This window comes from Echinops telfairi, unplaced genomic scaffold (genome assembly GCF_000313985.2).
Source record: "Echinops telfairi isolate 266 unplaced genomic scaffold, ASM31398v2 ScPeMD7_2010;HRSCAF=2546, whole genome shotgun sequence".
NCBI classification, from domain to species: domain Eukaryota; kingdom Metazoa; phylum Chordata; class Mammalia; order Afrosoricida; family Tenrecidae; genus Echinops; species Echinops telfairi.
Window position 1 is genome coordinate 19,390,230 of NW_022105908.1, and position 15,744 is coordinate 19,405,973.

General features: G+C 57.7%; 1 protein-coding gene across 1 annotated transcript; it reads left to right on the top strand.

Annotated features, from left to right (window-relative positions):
* The first annotated feature begins 3,089 nt into the window (after nucleotides 1–3,089).
* On the top strand, nucleotides 3,090–14,700 carry LOC101660183 (arachidonate 12-lipoxygenase, 12R-type). Its single transcript, XM_004712924.2, has 15 exons — nucleotides 3,090–3,236; nucleotides 4,253–4,454; nucleotides 7,367–7,448; nucleotides 7,541–7,633; nucleotides 7,776–7,898; nucleotides 8,185–8,288; nucleotides 8,620–8,792; nucleotides 9,018–9,161; nucleotides 10,057–10,260; nucleotides 10,492–10,578; nucleotides 10,898–11,067; nucleotides 11,501–11,622; nucleotides 13,657–13,757; nucleotides 14,139–14,309; nucleotides 14,521–14,700. Exons 1-15 carry the CDS (start codon nucleotides 3,090–3,092, stop codon nucleotides 14,698–14,700), a joined length of 2,103 nt encoding a protein of 700 aa, XP_004712981.1.
* Nucleotides 14,701–15,744: the final 1,044 nt, after the last annotated feature.

The window sequence follows — 15,744 nt, forward strand, 5'->3', positions numbered from 1 at the left end:
GCAGTCTCCTCTAGTGGGGGAGAGAGACAGGCATCCCGGATCTAGCGCGATGAGAGCCATTCGTAACGGAATGTGCTTGTCCTTGGGAAAGCTGCTTTGGGGGTACGATCTGAAGGAAGAGCAGGGATTCACCAGGTCTGAGAGGCAGTACAGGGACAGCGACTGCCAAGGTTCTGTGGTGGGAAGAAGATGCTGGCCTCGCTTCCTAAATGAGTTTGCACCAGGGTCCCCTTCCCCCCGAGCCCTTTCCTGGCCACGCTGCTGTGGCTAAAGTGTACTCCCTGTGCATCCCACCCTCCTCCCTGCTGTATCACAGTGTCACGTGCTACCTCGTTGGCGTGATCCCAAGGTAAGATGGTCTGTTTCTCTCACTAGACTGTAAACTCTATGAGGACAGAGGTTTGCAATGGGTATGTGATAGTTTCTGGGCCTCCCTCGGTGCCCACCATATGGTAGGGGCTCCTGTACTCAGTGTCCCTGGATGGATTCATGAAAGGCAGAAGAGAGTCAGGGGTAGACGTGGTGGTGGGTGAGGCCGCTGAGGTAGTAAGTCCATGGGAAAGTGTGGGTGCTGTCTTTATTCCCAAGGCAACAAGGAGCCACTGCCAAGTTTTATTCCCAGCTGATGTGAGCAGATTGAGACCTGAGAAGATCCGCTGAATCCTCACTCCATCCACTACCCTATTCCCAATCGCCATCTGGTCCCCATCCATCACCCAATCCAGCTAGGAACCTACTGGAATCTTTTCTTTATCTCGGAGACCCTTTGGCCCCCATGTGGCCTGAGACACTGTGACCTTCCCTCCATGGTGCCACCAGGGAGGAAATGTGGTTTGATGCGTCCTGCTTGGCAGGAGTTTGCCCCTGGGAGGAGGGAGGGAAGGGGGAGGGAGGAGGGAGGGAGGAGGGAGGGCAGGGCCAGCACCACGGGACAGGAACGTGACTCTCTCCTCACTCTCCCTGGGTCCCCAACGCTCTCTGCTGATAGCCTGACTGGGGCCCTCACGCCTCCCTGCTCCTCACCTCCAGCCCATCCCAGGACTCTCCCTTGCTCCTCTGGCTTCTGTGTTTCTCCCAGAAGCTTGCTCCCCCACCCCCAACCCACTCCAGGTTTATTTCCCAAACTCCCAGCATCGCTTTGCTTCCGCTTGCCAGCAAATTCACCTCCAGTGGAGCCGAACCAGCGCCTAACTTCACCTCAAATCCTCTTCGTAACTTCTTCCTTTCCCCCCACTTGGGGTTTGGGTGTACTTCATGAAAATTAAGGACAACGTTGATACCGTAAAACTTATAAAGGACTCTCTGTACCACCACCGTGGGCAAACCCACCAGCTATTCAGCTGGAGCAGTGACATGGCGATTTGTCCCTGTAATCATGTCAGTCTAGGAAACTCTATGAGGCAGCTCTACTTGATCAGAGAAGATAGCCACGAGGCAGAATTGGCCCTACAGCTCCACTCCGCTCACACCGGCTTATACCCATTGCCCTAGTGTGCTGACTTTTATAAGGGTTGCTTAGCTCAGCCTGGTGTCGACCCTCAGATGAATGGGGTCATTGAGCATGAGCTCTTTTGTGTCTGGCTTCTTTCACACAATTGAATCTTGGTGAACTTTGCCCCTGGTCTAGCTTGCATTTTAAAAACTGTTGGGTAGAATTCTATTGTATGAACAGACCACACCTTATCTATCCATTCTTTTTTAATGTGGTCCATATATATGTGGTAAACGCTTGCCATTGCAGCATGTTTTATGTCTAATTCAGTGACATTAACTTTGATCGTCGTGTTGTGCAACTGTTACTATTATTCATTTCCAGATTTTTCCATCACCCTTAATAAAAAACCACAAAAAAACCAGTGCTCTGTAAGCAATACTCCCCTCTTTCTCCTTCCCTTCTACCCCTCTGTAAGCAATAGACATACGACGTCTCTATACATTGGCTGATTCTGGGTATTCCATATTAAGTGTAATCATACAACACTTAGTTTTTCAGGGTTGCCTTGTTCCTCTCAGCATGTTTGTAAGATCCATCCATGTTACCTGGTTTCAGACACATCCACTCGAGTTAGCCTATCCTTCCGATTTCACCCCAATTGTCTCCTGAGCCTGTCCTCAATCCCGAGACTTCCTTAGCTGGCTCTTGTTCCTACAAGAAGCAGTCTCCCAAGTTTCCTAGCATTTATGTGGTCTCTAAGGAGTCTGGGTGGCCCAGCAGTTATGGGCTGGGCTGCTAATCATAAGGTCAGCAGTTCAAAACCACCACCCGTCCTGAGGGGGGAAGATGAGATTTTCTACTCCCACTAAGAGTGGAGCAGCTGCACCTTGCCCTGTGGGGTCACTCACTGGAAGTCAGAGTGGACTGGATGGCAGGGAGGTTGCTTGTTGGTTTTTTTCTTGGGGGTCTCTCAGCCTGAGACCACTACCCTCCCTCTCGCAGTCTCTGGGCCCTGGGGCAAAAAGACAAACCAGCGTTCTGCTAAAGCCACTATGGCCAGGCACAGGCCACCCTGAGAGCAAGTTTGTGCCACTCCTCCCCCAACTCCCACCCATTAGGGCCCCTGGAACCAATGCAGGTCACCCCTAGCCTATGGCCCTGTTTAGCTGGGGAGCCATAGGTATAGCCAACAGGGGTGGGCAAGAAGAAAGAGCTTATTAGGCTGATAAAGATCTGGAGGCCCTGCCCAGTCCCCTCCCCCAACGTCCCTGGGGCCCTGGCTCAGGATGGACTGGCTTCCCCACCCTGAAGACACCTTCATCCTAGGCATCTCTCTCCGCCCTCTCAGAGGCCGGTCCAGCACCCTGCGTGTGAGCTGCAGCCTCCCTGCCAGCTCCCAGAGGTTTTGGAACCCAGACTCGGTCACTCCACCACCACGACTGGTCCCGCCCCGCCTGCCTGCCTGCCTCTGCTCAAAGCCAGCCAGGGCAGCAACTTCCCCCGGCTGTAGGCTGTCACCCGCGTGCGTGCGTGTGCCACTCCACTCTGGGAGGCTGGCCCGTCCGCTGCTCTGCGTCTGGCCTGGCTTGGGCCCCAGTGTGGCTCCCCAACAGTGTCCGGGATTGAGCCCCACACTGCATCCTTAAGAATAGCCATGGCCACCTACAAAGTCAGGGTGGCCACGGGCAGTGACCTCATGTCGGGGACACTGGACTCCATCGCGCTGATCATTGTGGGGACCGAGGGAGAGAGTCACAAGCAACGCCTGAACCATTTCGGAAGAGACTTTGCAACTGGGGCGGTGAGTGTGTGTGTGTGTGTGTGTGCACACGCGTGTGGGGGGTACGGGGTGTGTGTGCAAGGACCTGAGGCCCAGATCATGGCCAGGACAGACTGGAGAGGCCTGGGCACAGCAGAGTCCCAGGGGGACACCCCTCACCCCAGATCTGGCTCCTTATCCCCCTTCCCACTCTGGGGTCTCCAAGACCCTCTCTCACCTCTTCTCAGCCATTCTTCACCTCTCCTCCGGCCCCTTTCTCAGCGCTTCTCTCTCTCTCCCTCATCCCCTGTCCTCTTCCTCTCCCCCATCCCTCCTCCTCCACCCTCTCTCCCCTCGCCATCTCTCTCGGGTCACTCTGACTCTTGCTAAATTAAGTTACATCACACCTGGCTGACATTTGCATTGGATTCTCTGTGACTTACAATGGCATTAGACCAGCCTGGCCAGTGGGGACCAGCCTGCTCTGGGATGGGAGGCATCCTTGGCTGGACTCTGTGTCCTGATCTGCAGTCAGGCCCAGCCCCCTGTTGTTGTGCGGTCTCTGAATGGGTCATTCTGGCCACCGAAGGCCTCTTCTGAGGCTCAACATCTTCCTGGATCAATGGGGCTGGCTGGATCACCTCTCCCGAGCTGATGAGTCCAGAACATTCAGGGGGCTTTGAAACCCACCGGTATCCCTTCAGACACCTGCCTCTTGGGGGACTGCACAGCATTGCTGCCTCGGGTGGTTGAGGAGGGAGTAGGGGAGAGCCTGTGTTCTCTGGAGATGAGAAAGTAGAGGAGAAAGGCAGCTGGGGTCCTGCCCAACCCTGGGTGGATGAGCCCAGCAGGGGACATCCAGGCTGGAGGGGCCAGAAGTCATCTTCTCAATGACCTACCTCCCAGTCCCCCGTCCACTTGGAGACCATCAGTCTCCAAGTAGGAGATGCGCATCAGTCACCTAGGTGAGCAGGGCCTGGGTGAGGGGCCAGGCTAGTGGGTGCCCACAGAGCCAGGGTTCAGTCCTGTTCTCTCAGCCACCCCTGTGCCCTGCCCAGGTGGACAAGTACACTGTGCACTGCCAGCAGGACCTGGGCGAGCTCATCCTCATCCGCCTGTTCAAGGAGCGCTCCTTCTTCCCCAAGAACTCCTGGTATTGCAACTACGTGCAGATCTGCGCCCCCAACGGCCGCATCTTTCACTTCCCTGCCTACCAGTGGATGGATGGCTACGAGACCTTGGCGCTCCGGGAGGCCACAGGTGAGCCCTCACCCCCTCCATACTGGTAGGCTTTGCCGCTCCAGCCGCCATCTTCTGGGGTTAACACCCACCTCCCACCCCCACCCCCACAGACACACAGCCAGACACAAGGGAGAAAGGCCTGGATAACCCGCTGTCAACCCTCCGGGCTCTCCAGGTGACAGTGCCACCAGGGGTCTCCACAAGTCCTGCCGCTCTCACGAGGGTTGGAAACTGGAGGTTCAGGGCTGCTCTTGGGACCCCAGCAGCTGGCTGGACAGGGGTTCAAGAGTTCACTCTTGTTTGTACACCCCTCCTCCGCTGGATGCCCACAGGGTGCCCTGCCTGGCCGCTCTCAGGGTCTCTCTTGTCCTGTAGGTGCAAGACTCTGATAAAATGCCCCGTTACTCAGACAAGATGCCGTAGCACTCCAATAGGACTCTGTTAGCACCCCAGGAGGCCCCGTTCATCTCCTGGGATGCCCCATCATTCCAAATGATGCCTTTCATTCTCCCCCTGCCACCGAGCCCTTCCCGACTCATAGTGACCCTCCAGGACAGGGGAGAGCTGCCCCTATGGGCTTCTGAGACTGTCGCTGGTTGACGGCAGTAGAAAGCCCCATCTCAGGAAGCCCTGGGATTTCAACAGTTCCTCATGATGCTCTAGGAGGGGTCTCAGACATTCTCAGGATGTCTTGGCTTTCTCGTTGAGTATATTTTAGATGGAAGGGATGCTTTATTAGTCCAGAAGTGTTCCTTGTGACTGGGGTAGGACACCGTATTTCTTAAACTGGGATTACTCTGAAAAACAAAACCAACCCCCCACCCCACCCCCCGAAAGCCCAGGTGTAGATGAGTTGATTTCGAGTGATGGTGATGGTGACCCCATATGCGTCACAGTAAAGTTGTGCTCCACGAAGGTGTTCAAGGTGTCTGTGCTTTGGAAGTGGATTGTCAGGCTTTTCTTCTGAGGTACCTTTGGGTGGTCATAAACAGCCAGCCTTTTGATTAGCAGCCAAGTAGGATAACCAGTACACCACCCAGGGACTTCTTTACTCCCAAATCAAACCAAGCAACCAGCCAGGGATCTCTGGGATGGAGTAGAACCCCTCCTTCAGGGTCTCCAATTACGGCAGCACACAGCCTCATCTTTCTCTCCCCAGAGTAACTGGTAGGTTTGAACTCCTGACCTTGTGATTAGCAGCCCAACTTGTAACCCACTGCCCCAGTGGGGCTCCTTTCACGTACTCCAAAACGAGTCAGTAGATCTACTGAAAATCAGTCCCAGTCCAGTAGGATGTCCTGTTACTGATACAAACTGTTAGCTTGGCTTTGCTCTGTGGTAGCTTCCTGGAGGGTTTCCAAGAGCTTGCTTGGCTCCTATGGGAAAGGGCTTGGGTTCCTGGGCAGCTTTTCTCGGGGGTGACGTGGTCACCTTCCCACTATGTGGCTCTACATGGGTCTGTCCTCCGCTGGAGGCCCATCCTTGCTTTTCCCACCACCACCCATCTCACCTGGAGGTGAGTGAGAGGAGGCCCCAGGAGCCGTGGCACCCATTACCTGCATCTAAGCTCTCCTCCCAGGTGTCATTGCCCTGTGACCAGAGCCTTCTCTGGAAAGTCCCAGCCCAGGGAGAGGCAAGGGGCAGAAGGAAGCTGACCTGGGACAGGGTGGGGCTGGAAGACCAGGGGGTCACTGGCGAAGGAGTGTCTCCTCTCACGGCCATGGGGCTGAAGGCCGTGGACGCAGGGGACCAGCAGGATGACGCTGGGTGGCCACGCAGGAATGGGGTTGGGTGGGTGGGGCAGCTGCCATGCAACACAGGGGCAGGAGACTTGAGTCACTGGGCCCTCGAAGGAGTGAGACTCCCGCCCTGGGGATGAAACGAAGCTGGGTTTGTGTGTTGCACAACTCCATGGGGGCCTCACTCACCCACAACGCACGGGCTGAGGCAGAGGATGGCCATGAGTGGAAACCGTGGGGCCGGACAGGGCCTGCGACACTTTAAGCTTGGGTCTCCTCCTCTGTAAAATGGAGTTAACCAGCGAATGGATGTGAGGATGCCATGAGGTGACGTTTACAAGGAATTTCCCAAGCCAAATGCACTGCCAGCAAGTCTCATGGTGCTAGAGAGAGGCTTTCAGAGAGGCGTCCAGCCTCATCTTTCTCCGGAGGAAGTGGCTTGGGGCTTCGAACCACCAACCACCACCAGCCCACAGCACCCCTCCAACCCCCCCACTCCCCCGGGCTCCTCAAAAGGGTTTCGAGAAGGCTCAATCAATGGTGTCAGGTCCGGGAGACCTTGGGAACCCCCAAAGCTGGTGTTCTATCACCCACCAAACAAGAGACCTCAGACAACCCTGTGGGCCCGCTTCCGCCGCCGCTGCTCCGCACCACGGGCTGGGCTTGCCAGGAGCTGAAATCTACTCCCTGGAGGTCGCATGTTTCATCCGTGACCGCGGGGTCATTCAAGGGGAGCCCTGGAGGCACCGTGGTCATGCCTTGGGCTGCGAACTGCTGATCTCGAAACCCCCGGCCACCCGTGCGAGAAAGCCAGGGCTTTCCACTCCCAGAAGAGTTACGGTCTCAGAACCCCCCTGAGTCCGAATCGCCTCGGTGTGGTTTCGCTGGGAGCTCCGGGAGCTAACTCAGAAGCTGATCTCCCTTGGTTCGAATCCTGCCGCCTGGTTCCCGCCCCAACCCCTCGTAAAAATGGGAGCATAGTTCACCACCTTTAGCCCAAAGCGTTGGAGATAGCAGTGCTTTGGGATGAGTTATTTTTAGTTTGTGGGGAGACGCACCTTCAGCCGGGGCCCGCCAGGGCTGACCTGGGAGGAGGAGGAGGGGTCTCTCTGGAGTGGGCGGGGCAGGCTAGGGGGTGGGGGTGGGGCTCAGCCCTTGAGCCGCCTTTTGCCTGTCTCCCCCCCACCCCAGGAAAGACCGCCGCGGAGGACACGCTGCCCATTCTCCTCGCCCACCGAAAGGAGGAGATCAGGGCCAAGCAGGAGCTCTACCAGTGAGGGGGAGGGCAGGAGGGTCGTGGGTGCGGGGTGGGGTCCGGCGCGGTGCCGCCCGGCGTGCAGGTCCTCAGACTGCTTCTCTCCGCAGCTGGAGGGTCTTCGTTGCCGGCCTGCCCAACTATGTACACATCCCCAGTTACCGCCCTCCCGTGCGGCGGCTCCGCAACCCCAACCGGCCCGAGTAAGCGCCCCCACACCCCTCTCCGCAACCCCAACCGGCACGAGGAAGCCCCCCACCCCCACCCCTCTCGGGCTTCCCCCACCGTGGGCGCCCAGGCCCCCACCCCTCGTGCCCGGCCCCAGCCCCGCCTTCTTCCCTACAGGTGGAACGGCTACATTCCGGGATTTCCCATCCTCATCAACATTAAGGCCACCAAGTTCCTCAACTCCAATCTGCGCTTCTCCGTCATCAAGACGGCCTCCTTCTTCATGCGCCTGGGGCCCCAGTGAGTCCCTGCCATCCAGAAGCCCAGGCCCCCCGCTCCCCTCCCTCGGCTCCATCCCCACCTCCACCGCCCCAGAAGGTCCAGTAGGCTGAAAAGGCCTAGGGGTACAAAGCTAGGAGACCCAAGAACCTGCAGACCCAGAGACCTGGAGCCAGGGACCCAGAGACCCTGAGATCCAGAGACATAGACGGAGACCCTGAGACTCAGGCGCCTAACGGGGGCGGGGACGCTTGGTCAAGGGCTCCAGGCAGCCTCTGACACGCCCCCCGCGCCCCCCGTCTCCTAGGGCTCTTTCATTCAAGGTCCGCGGCCTGGTGGATTGCAAACGTTCATGGAAGAAACTGAAGGATATTAGGAAAATTTTCCCTGCCAACAAGACTGTCACCTCTGGTATGGGGTGGGGCATTCCGAGTCGAGTCGAGCTTGGGAGCGTCAGGTGGTCCCTGGCGGGAGGACGGCTGCGCGGTGGAGGGGCAGGAGGGCCACCTGGGGCTGTGGGACCAGGTAGGTGGTGTTGGGGGAAGGTTTTGGCGAATTAGGTGGGCGCGCCCTCTGGCGGTCACCTGGAAAACGTCGCCCTGGGCCACGCGGGCTCCGCCAGGGAAGGTTTGGGGTTCGTGTTACCATTCCCAGAGGCCTCTTGGGTGCCCCTTGTTTCCTGGGGCCCGGGGCCTCTGGTCCTTGTCTCTCGGGTTATGACCCTTCCGCGCCGCCCCTCCAGAGTACGTAGCCGAGCACTGGGCAGAGGACAGCTTTTTCGGGTACCAGTACCTTAATGGCATCAACCCAACGGTGATCCGCCGCTGTACGCGGATCCCAGACAAGTTCCCCGTCACAGATGACATGGTGGCGCCATTCCTGGCCGAAGGCACCTGCCTGCAGGCTGAGCTGGAGGTGAGACTCTCCTTCCCCCTCCCTGCCTCCCTCTTTGGCAGGCCCCTTCTTCCACCCTGCAGGGGGTCCCCCACCCCCATACCCTTACCTCCCCATCCCAGCCCCTTCTTCCACCCTGCAGGGGGCCCCCACCCTCATGCTTTACCTCCCCATCCCATCGTTGGGTGGATCACAGGTGCTCAGTGTTGGATGCCTACCTGCCTGCCCATGATGCCTCCCTTTCAGAGGGGGAACATTTACCTGGCAGACTACCGCATCTTGGAGGGCATCCCCACCGTGGAGCTCAACGGTCAGAAGCAGCACCAGTGCGCACCCCTGTGCCTGCTCTACCTGGACCCTGAATGCAGAATGATGCCCATTGCCATCCAGGTGCCCAGGGGCGGGCTGCTCAGGGGCCTCTTGGCATGTGCATCTGAGTGGGGCCTGGGTACCTGTGTGTCCTCGCCTGGGGCATTTGTGTGTGTGCCTGCATGTGCGCCCCAGGCAAGGAGTGTGCAGGTTTTCTGTGTGTTTCTGCGTGTCTGTTCCCTGTCGGGCGAGGGGTGGAGGGCACAGGCGGTATGACCTGGCCACTCTCCATGGAGACTCCTGCATGGAAGCCACATGTCCCCAGGTGGATAGCCCACTGCAAGCCATGGAGTAAGTGTCCCTGGGTCCCAGTGTGTGACTGTGGGCCCTGAGCAGCCCCCGTGTGCACAGGTGTAGACTGAACAGGTGCGGATGTGCTTGGTGGTGGGAGCTTGGCTCCTTGGCAGCGTCCTTCCCTCTCTTGGATACGCCAGCCCCTGGGAGGTTTGTGTTAGGAACAGAGCTCATCGGACTTAGCCGCCACCTTGGGAGACTGGTCTGGAAGGTGAGGGAGCCCAAGGGGCTGAAAAGGCAGGTGAGAATGAGACCAAGGTCACCCCTGCAGGGGGTGGGGGAGGGGAGGGAGCAGTCAAAGCCCAAGGCTCCTGGCTGGTTAGTTGTGCAGCGTGCCCCCTGCACATCCGAATGGTGGCTTTGGGGGTGAGATCGGAAAGACTTCTCACAAAAGGCAGTTTGGGAGGTGGGCTGCGTGGGAGTGGGAACAAGTAGTGGAAGGTGTTACAGGCACAGTGACTGTGTGAGGGCAGAAAGGCTTCGGGGTGCGCCGAGGACAGATGGGCAAAGGGGTGGTGTCCGTCTCCTCAGACTACCCTCTGCTCCCTCCAGCAGCGGCTGGCCCTGTGTGTGGATCTCCGCCGGGCCTGTAACACCCCCCCCCCTTCTTTCTGACCCCCAGCTCAGCCAGACTCCTGGGCCTGACTGCCCCATCTTCCTGCCCAGTGACTGCGAGTGGGACTGGCTGCTGGCCAAGACGTGGGTGCGCAACGCCGAGTTCTACAGCCACGAGGCCATCTCCCACCTGCTGGAGACCCACCTCATGGCGGAGGCCTTCTGCCTGGCCTTGATTCGGCAGCTCCCCATGTGCCACCCCCTCTATAAGGTATGGGCTTGGGGGGAGGCGTGTCTGGCAGGGATTACTGCCCTCCCCCAGCAGAGTGAGGAACCCCTGTTAGACCTGAGGAGCCAACTGGGGACTCACAGCCAGGGCTTCCTGAGGGGTTTTTTCAGATGTGACAGAAGCTGGTGCTGTAGACACAGAAGTGCTGAACTCCTTTTGGAGGGCAACTTCAGGGTGCCCTCATTATCCACCCCCCCTGCTTCCTCCTCACAGCTCCTTATCCCCCACACCCGATTCACCATCCAGATCAACAGCATTGGGCGTGCCCTCCTCCTCAACGAGGGGGGACTCTCGGCCAGGGTAAGGCCTCCATTCTCACCCTGACTAGACCTTCGAGTTCCTTCTGCCCTGTGTTTGCAGTTAGACTCCAAGCAGGACTTCCCATTTGCCTGTAGGGGTGAAGGGAGGAGAGTGGTTAAGATGAGGGCTCTGTCCAGAAGGCCCAGAGAGGGAGCCTGGCGGGGGGCGGTATGGAGTGCCAGGTCTCCTGGGGACTGGGATCAGGGGGCCTGGGGTTAGAGGAACACTCACTTGGCTCTGAGTGTGGTGGTGGGGATCTGAGGTAGGCGGGACCCCTGGAGAGGAGGATTTGCCCCAGGTTCTGCCTTCCCCTGAATAGGGCACGTCCCTGGGCCTGGAGGGCTTTGCTGAGGTGATGGTTCGAGCCCTGTCACAGATCACCTACGAGAGCCTCTACCTGCCCAATGACTTTGTGGAGCGTGGGGTCCAGGACCTGCCCCAGTATTACTACCGTGACGACTGTTTGGCAGTGTGGGATGCCCTGGAAAGGTAAGTTGGGGACAACAGTGACTAGCACTCAAGGTGTTAATCCCGGAAGTTCAGAGAGGTGGAGAGGAACTTGGAGGGACCTGTGCTTGGGTAGGTGCCATAGGGGTATGGCCTCAGGGACAGGTCTGGGGTCTTTTGTGACTGTCACATGCACTCTCAAGCTCTGATATAGCTTAGGAAGCCTGCTGGGCCCTGCCTTGCTTGAGCCCCCAGCCCACCTCCGCTAGCCCTCTGTGCACCTCCCTTCATCCTTACATGGGGAGGGCTTTATGTACCTCCTGACCTTGCCAGGCCATTCATTCTCTTCACCTCTGCCCCAAAGGCCTTGCCCACCCACCCTGAGCAAGACCAGGGCATCCTGGGGGAAGGTAGGTGAAGCAAGGCTGGGAAAGGCTGAGGGAGGGTCCAAACTGAGGCTCCACCCCCTGCTCAGGTATGTGACAGAGATCATCACCTACTATTACCCGAGTGACGCCGCTGTGGAGGGTGACCTGGAATTGCAGTGCTGGGTGCAGGAGATATTCAAGGAGTGCATGCTGGGACGCGAGAGCTCAGGTATGTGCCTGGACATCGGGACACCCAGCCAGGACAGCACTGCCACAGGGCCCCAGGGTCCTCCTAGGCTGGACATTGTCATATTGTGTGCTCAACGAGGTCGTGTCATGGCCCAAGGATTGTGTCGGGGAAGCCTGAAGAGTAGGCTGTAAGAGCCCAGGGAATCCCAAACTGAGCTCCAGCTAACATCTTCAGGAAGGGGCTGTTAGACCCCAGGCGGGGGGCTTGGGAAGTGTGCTGAGGGGGAGCAGCATGAGGAGAGGCCGTGAAGCCTAGTAGACATGGCGAATCCAGGGATCTGGTCACAGTCCGTACCGCACCTTCCTTCCTCTGGGAGTCGAGCAGGCTGCTGGCAAGGCTGAGGCTGCGGCCTGGGCAAGGCTTGGTGGAGTCAGAATTTGGAATGACCCCCAGGAGGCCCATGGACTTAGCAGTCTGTACCTGACCCCGAAGACCTCTTGGGGAGCCAGGGTGGTGTTACAGAGGGAAGGGGGGGACAGGGGTTTGACTAGTCATGGGCATGAAGAGGACTCACAAGCTGCTTGGGAGCTAGAGGGGGCAGGATAGAGGATTCTAGAAATGGAGAGTTGTCAGAGGAGACCAGCCTCTAACAACGGAAGGGCCCGTCGGCGCAAGTGTACGGTGATAATATCTGAAGGTTATAGTGAAGTCATAGGAGATAGAGAGAATCAAATAAAGGAGTCAGACAGATTTCATGGTGACCTCAGCCCCGCTGGGTGGTCCACGTGGAGGTGGGAGGAGAGAGAGGGAGTCTTTACTGTCTTGGGATATTTATAGGCAGCCATTAGGCATGCATATTCAGGATTTACATACGTCACAAGGTGGACGGGAACCACAGTAAAGTCCCTGAGCTCACAGGTGAGGAACCTAACACCTGCATTGGGGGAAGGCTGGGGGGCGGGGGGAATGGGTGCTGAGGCAAGAGGAGATAACAAGAATGTCTGCTTCTATAGGGAGACACAATCCACCAGGTGCTCACTTTAAGGCAGCAGAGCTGTTAGGGGAGAATCTGTGGGAGTGATATGTAAAGCAGGATCATGTACTTGAACTTCATCTCTAATTTACCAAAGTGGTGGCTTTCCTACGATGGATTACTAGCTTTTCAGATTCTCTCTGTTATAAGTCAGGGAATAAGTCCCAGTCATATTTCCCTCCGTGTCCGTTTCCCACATAGAGTAAGGCAAGGGAGGGAGGAAGGCTCAGGCTTTGGGTCTTCACAACAGGGGGTGGGGGTGGGAAGTGTCTCTTTCCCTGAACTGGGAGGCCTTGAGGAAGGGTTGATTTGGGAGGAAGACACTTTGAGTTCATTTTGCAGAATTGGGGTCACCATGGCAACCAAGCCTCTCTTGAGAGACAGCAGGGAAGAGACGAGTAGCTCTGTTAGGGAGGAGGTATGAGAGCCAGGGCCCAGCTGCTGAGAAGTCGACTTGAAGTGACCAGAGTTTCCCAAGAAGTGGGGAGAGGGGGGAGTGGACGGAGCAGGAAAGCCAGGATTCTTCCCATAGAGCAGCGGTTCTCAACATGTGGGTTGTGACCCCTTTGGGGGTTGAACGACCCTTTCACAGGGTTCGCCTGATTCATCACAGTAGCAAAATGACAGGAAGAAGCAACAACGAAAATAATTTTATGGATAGGGGGGCGGTCACCACAACATGAGGAACTGTATTAAAGGGTCTCGGCATTAGGAAGGTTAAGAACCACTGTCATAGAGGGAAGCCCTTCTAGAACTTTCCCCAGACCTGGGACCAGGGAGCCCCCTGGGTGAGCTGGAGGAGGCATCCAAGGGCCCTCCCAGGAGAGGCCGGAGAGACCAGTCGGATCTTCTCCTGGAGGCTACGCCTTGGATTAGGGGTAGGAGTTGTGACCAGGAGGGCCAAGCAGGCAGGGTGACAGCATGGATGTGGCAGCTTGGAGCCTTGGCAAGACCAGGTGAGCTGGGCTTGGCCATGCCCCCTGCTGGGCAGCCAGGACCAGAGCTGGACTGATGGTTCTTGGGCATCCCCTGCCCCTTAGGCTTTCCCACCTGCTTGCGCACAGTACCTGAACTGATCCGGTATGTCACCATCGTCATTTACACCTGCTCCGCCAAGCACGCGGCTGTCAACACAGGGCAGGTACCCATGCTCACCTCGCTGCCAGTCACGACCTCACACCCAACCTCACCCACAACCCCAAGTCTAGTGCCAACCGGTCTCAGCCAAGTCGCAGCTTCAACCCCAGGCTCCCTGAAACCGACTTCCACTGCAATCCCTAGTCTAGCCCCAATCTGGGTCCCAAGTCCCAGGCCCAGCCCAGCCCAGACCCTACCCCACTTCCACTGCCCCACCCAGCCCCAGCCCTAATCTCAGCGCAGCCCCTGCCATCGCCAACTGGACTCCAAACCCAGCCCAGCCTCAGCCGGCTCCAGCAGGGGTCCAAGTCACAAATGCATGGGGTGAGTGTGGCCCAGCCTGGGGGCGCTATGACCCGGCACCCGCCTCCTGCTCTACCCGCAGCTGGAGTACACCTGCTGGATGCCCAACTTCCCCTCGTCCATGAGGAACCCGCCCATGCAGGCCAAGGGGCTGACCACTGAGGAGGTCTTCATGGACACGCTGCCGGATGTGAAGACCACGTGCATCATCCTCTTGGTACTCTGGACTCTCAGTCGGGAACCTGATGATAAGGTGCCTGGGGCGATGGGGTGCGGCGGGCAGGGATGCAGAGCCTGGTGAGCTCTCGTGCAGCCAGGAGCTGCTGGGTCTGGGATGGAGCTGTCATGCTGAGAGCTGGAAGCAGGGAAAGGGGCTGCCGAAAGGGGGTGGGGGGTGTAGGCTGCCTGGCGGGCCAGGAAGGTTGGGGTGGCCCTGGCTCATCTCCCTGTTCCATCCCCCCCAGCGGCCCTTGGGCCACTTCCCCGACATCCACTTCGTGGAGGATGCGCCCCGCAGGAGCATGGAGACCCTGCGCCAGCGCTTGAACCAGATCTCCTTCAACATACGCCAGCGCAACAAGTGCCTCCCGGTCCCCTATTACTACCTGGACCCCTTGCTGATCGAGAACAGTATTTCTATCTAGGATGACCTTTGCAAGACCGCCGCGCCTGCCTTCGCCCAACTCTTTTCCAAAAAACAAAAGAAAACAAAAACAAACCAAAAAACCCTCAAAACCATTTCAAACGCATTCAGTGCTTGGCACGGCAGTTTTACTGGGGCGCCGGCTGGTGCAGGGCTGGGCCGGCTGCGCCAGGAGTGGGCGCTGGCTCACAGAGCGGCCAGCGGGAGGCTCCTGGGCAAAGGCTGTCGAAGCTTCCAGTGCTTGAGGGAGGATGAGGAGCAGGTCCACAGCGGGAGGTGGGGGTGGTGGAAGCACAAAGAAGCCAGGCATCAGGAGGACTTGGCCACCACTAGGGTGGAGGTCAGACATTTGTCCCAAGGAGGGTTCCTGTGAGGGTGGGGCGGTGAAGGAAAAGTCGGTGGGGTGAGTTGTGTTGGGCTGCTAAGGACAAGGTCAGCAGTTCAAAACCACCAGCTCCCCAGGAGAATGATGGGCTTGCTCCTCCCCCAGAGCGTTACAGGCTTGGAAACTCACAGGGGAGTTCTACCCTGCCTTGACGAGTCACTATGAGTTGGCATCGCCTCTGTAGCAGTGGATTTGGTTTTGGGGTGCTCAGAGGATCCCTGGCAGCATGGTGGGCTGTTAAAGGCCCAGCTGCTCAGAGAACGATGCTTTCTATTCCTGTAAAGGGGTACAGTCTGGGAAATCCACTGGCACAGTTTCACCCTGTCCTGGAGGGTCACTATGATGACAATGAGTTTGTATTGTTTGAACGCTCAGGGAGGTGGCACAAGACATTTGTGCCATGCACACTGAAAGGTTGGCAGTTCAAGCCACCCAATGGTACCAAGGAAGGAAAGGTCTGGTGATCTGCTTCCATTCAGATTACAGGTGATCCAAATTGACGGCTAGGAGGGCATAGAATATATAATGATAGGGAAATAGATCTATGTACATATAGTTATATGTTAAGTATTAAGGCAGCAGATGGACATTGGGCCTCTACTCCAGTACTCCCTCAACGCTAGGACATTTTGTTCTAATAACCTGGTGTTCCATGATACA

What these genes read in the sequence shown, in the direction of transcription:
- LOC101660183 (XM_004712924.2), top strand. Translation starts at nt 3,090, where the DNA reads ATGGCCACCTACAAAGTCAGGGTGGCCACGGGCAGTGACCTCATGTCG. An exon ending in TTCATGCGCCTGGGGCCCCA is followed by an intron (nt 7,899 to 8,184) that starts GTGAGTCCCTGC and finishes CCCGTCTCCTAG; the next exon opens with GGCTCTTTCATTCAAGGTCC. An exon ending in CGGCTGTCAACACAGGGCAG is followed by an intron (nt 13,758 to 14,138) that starts GTACCCATGCTC and finishes CTCTACCCGCAG; the next exon opens with CTGGAGTACACCTGCTGGAT.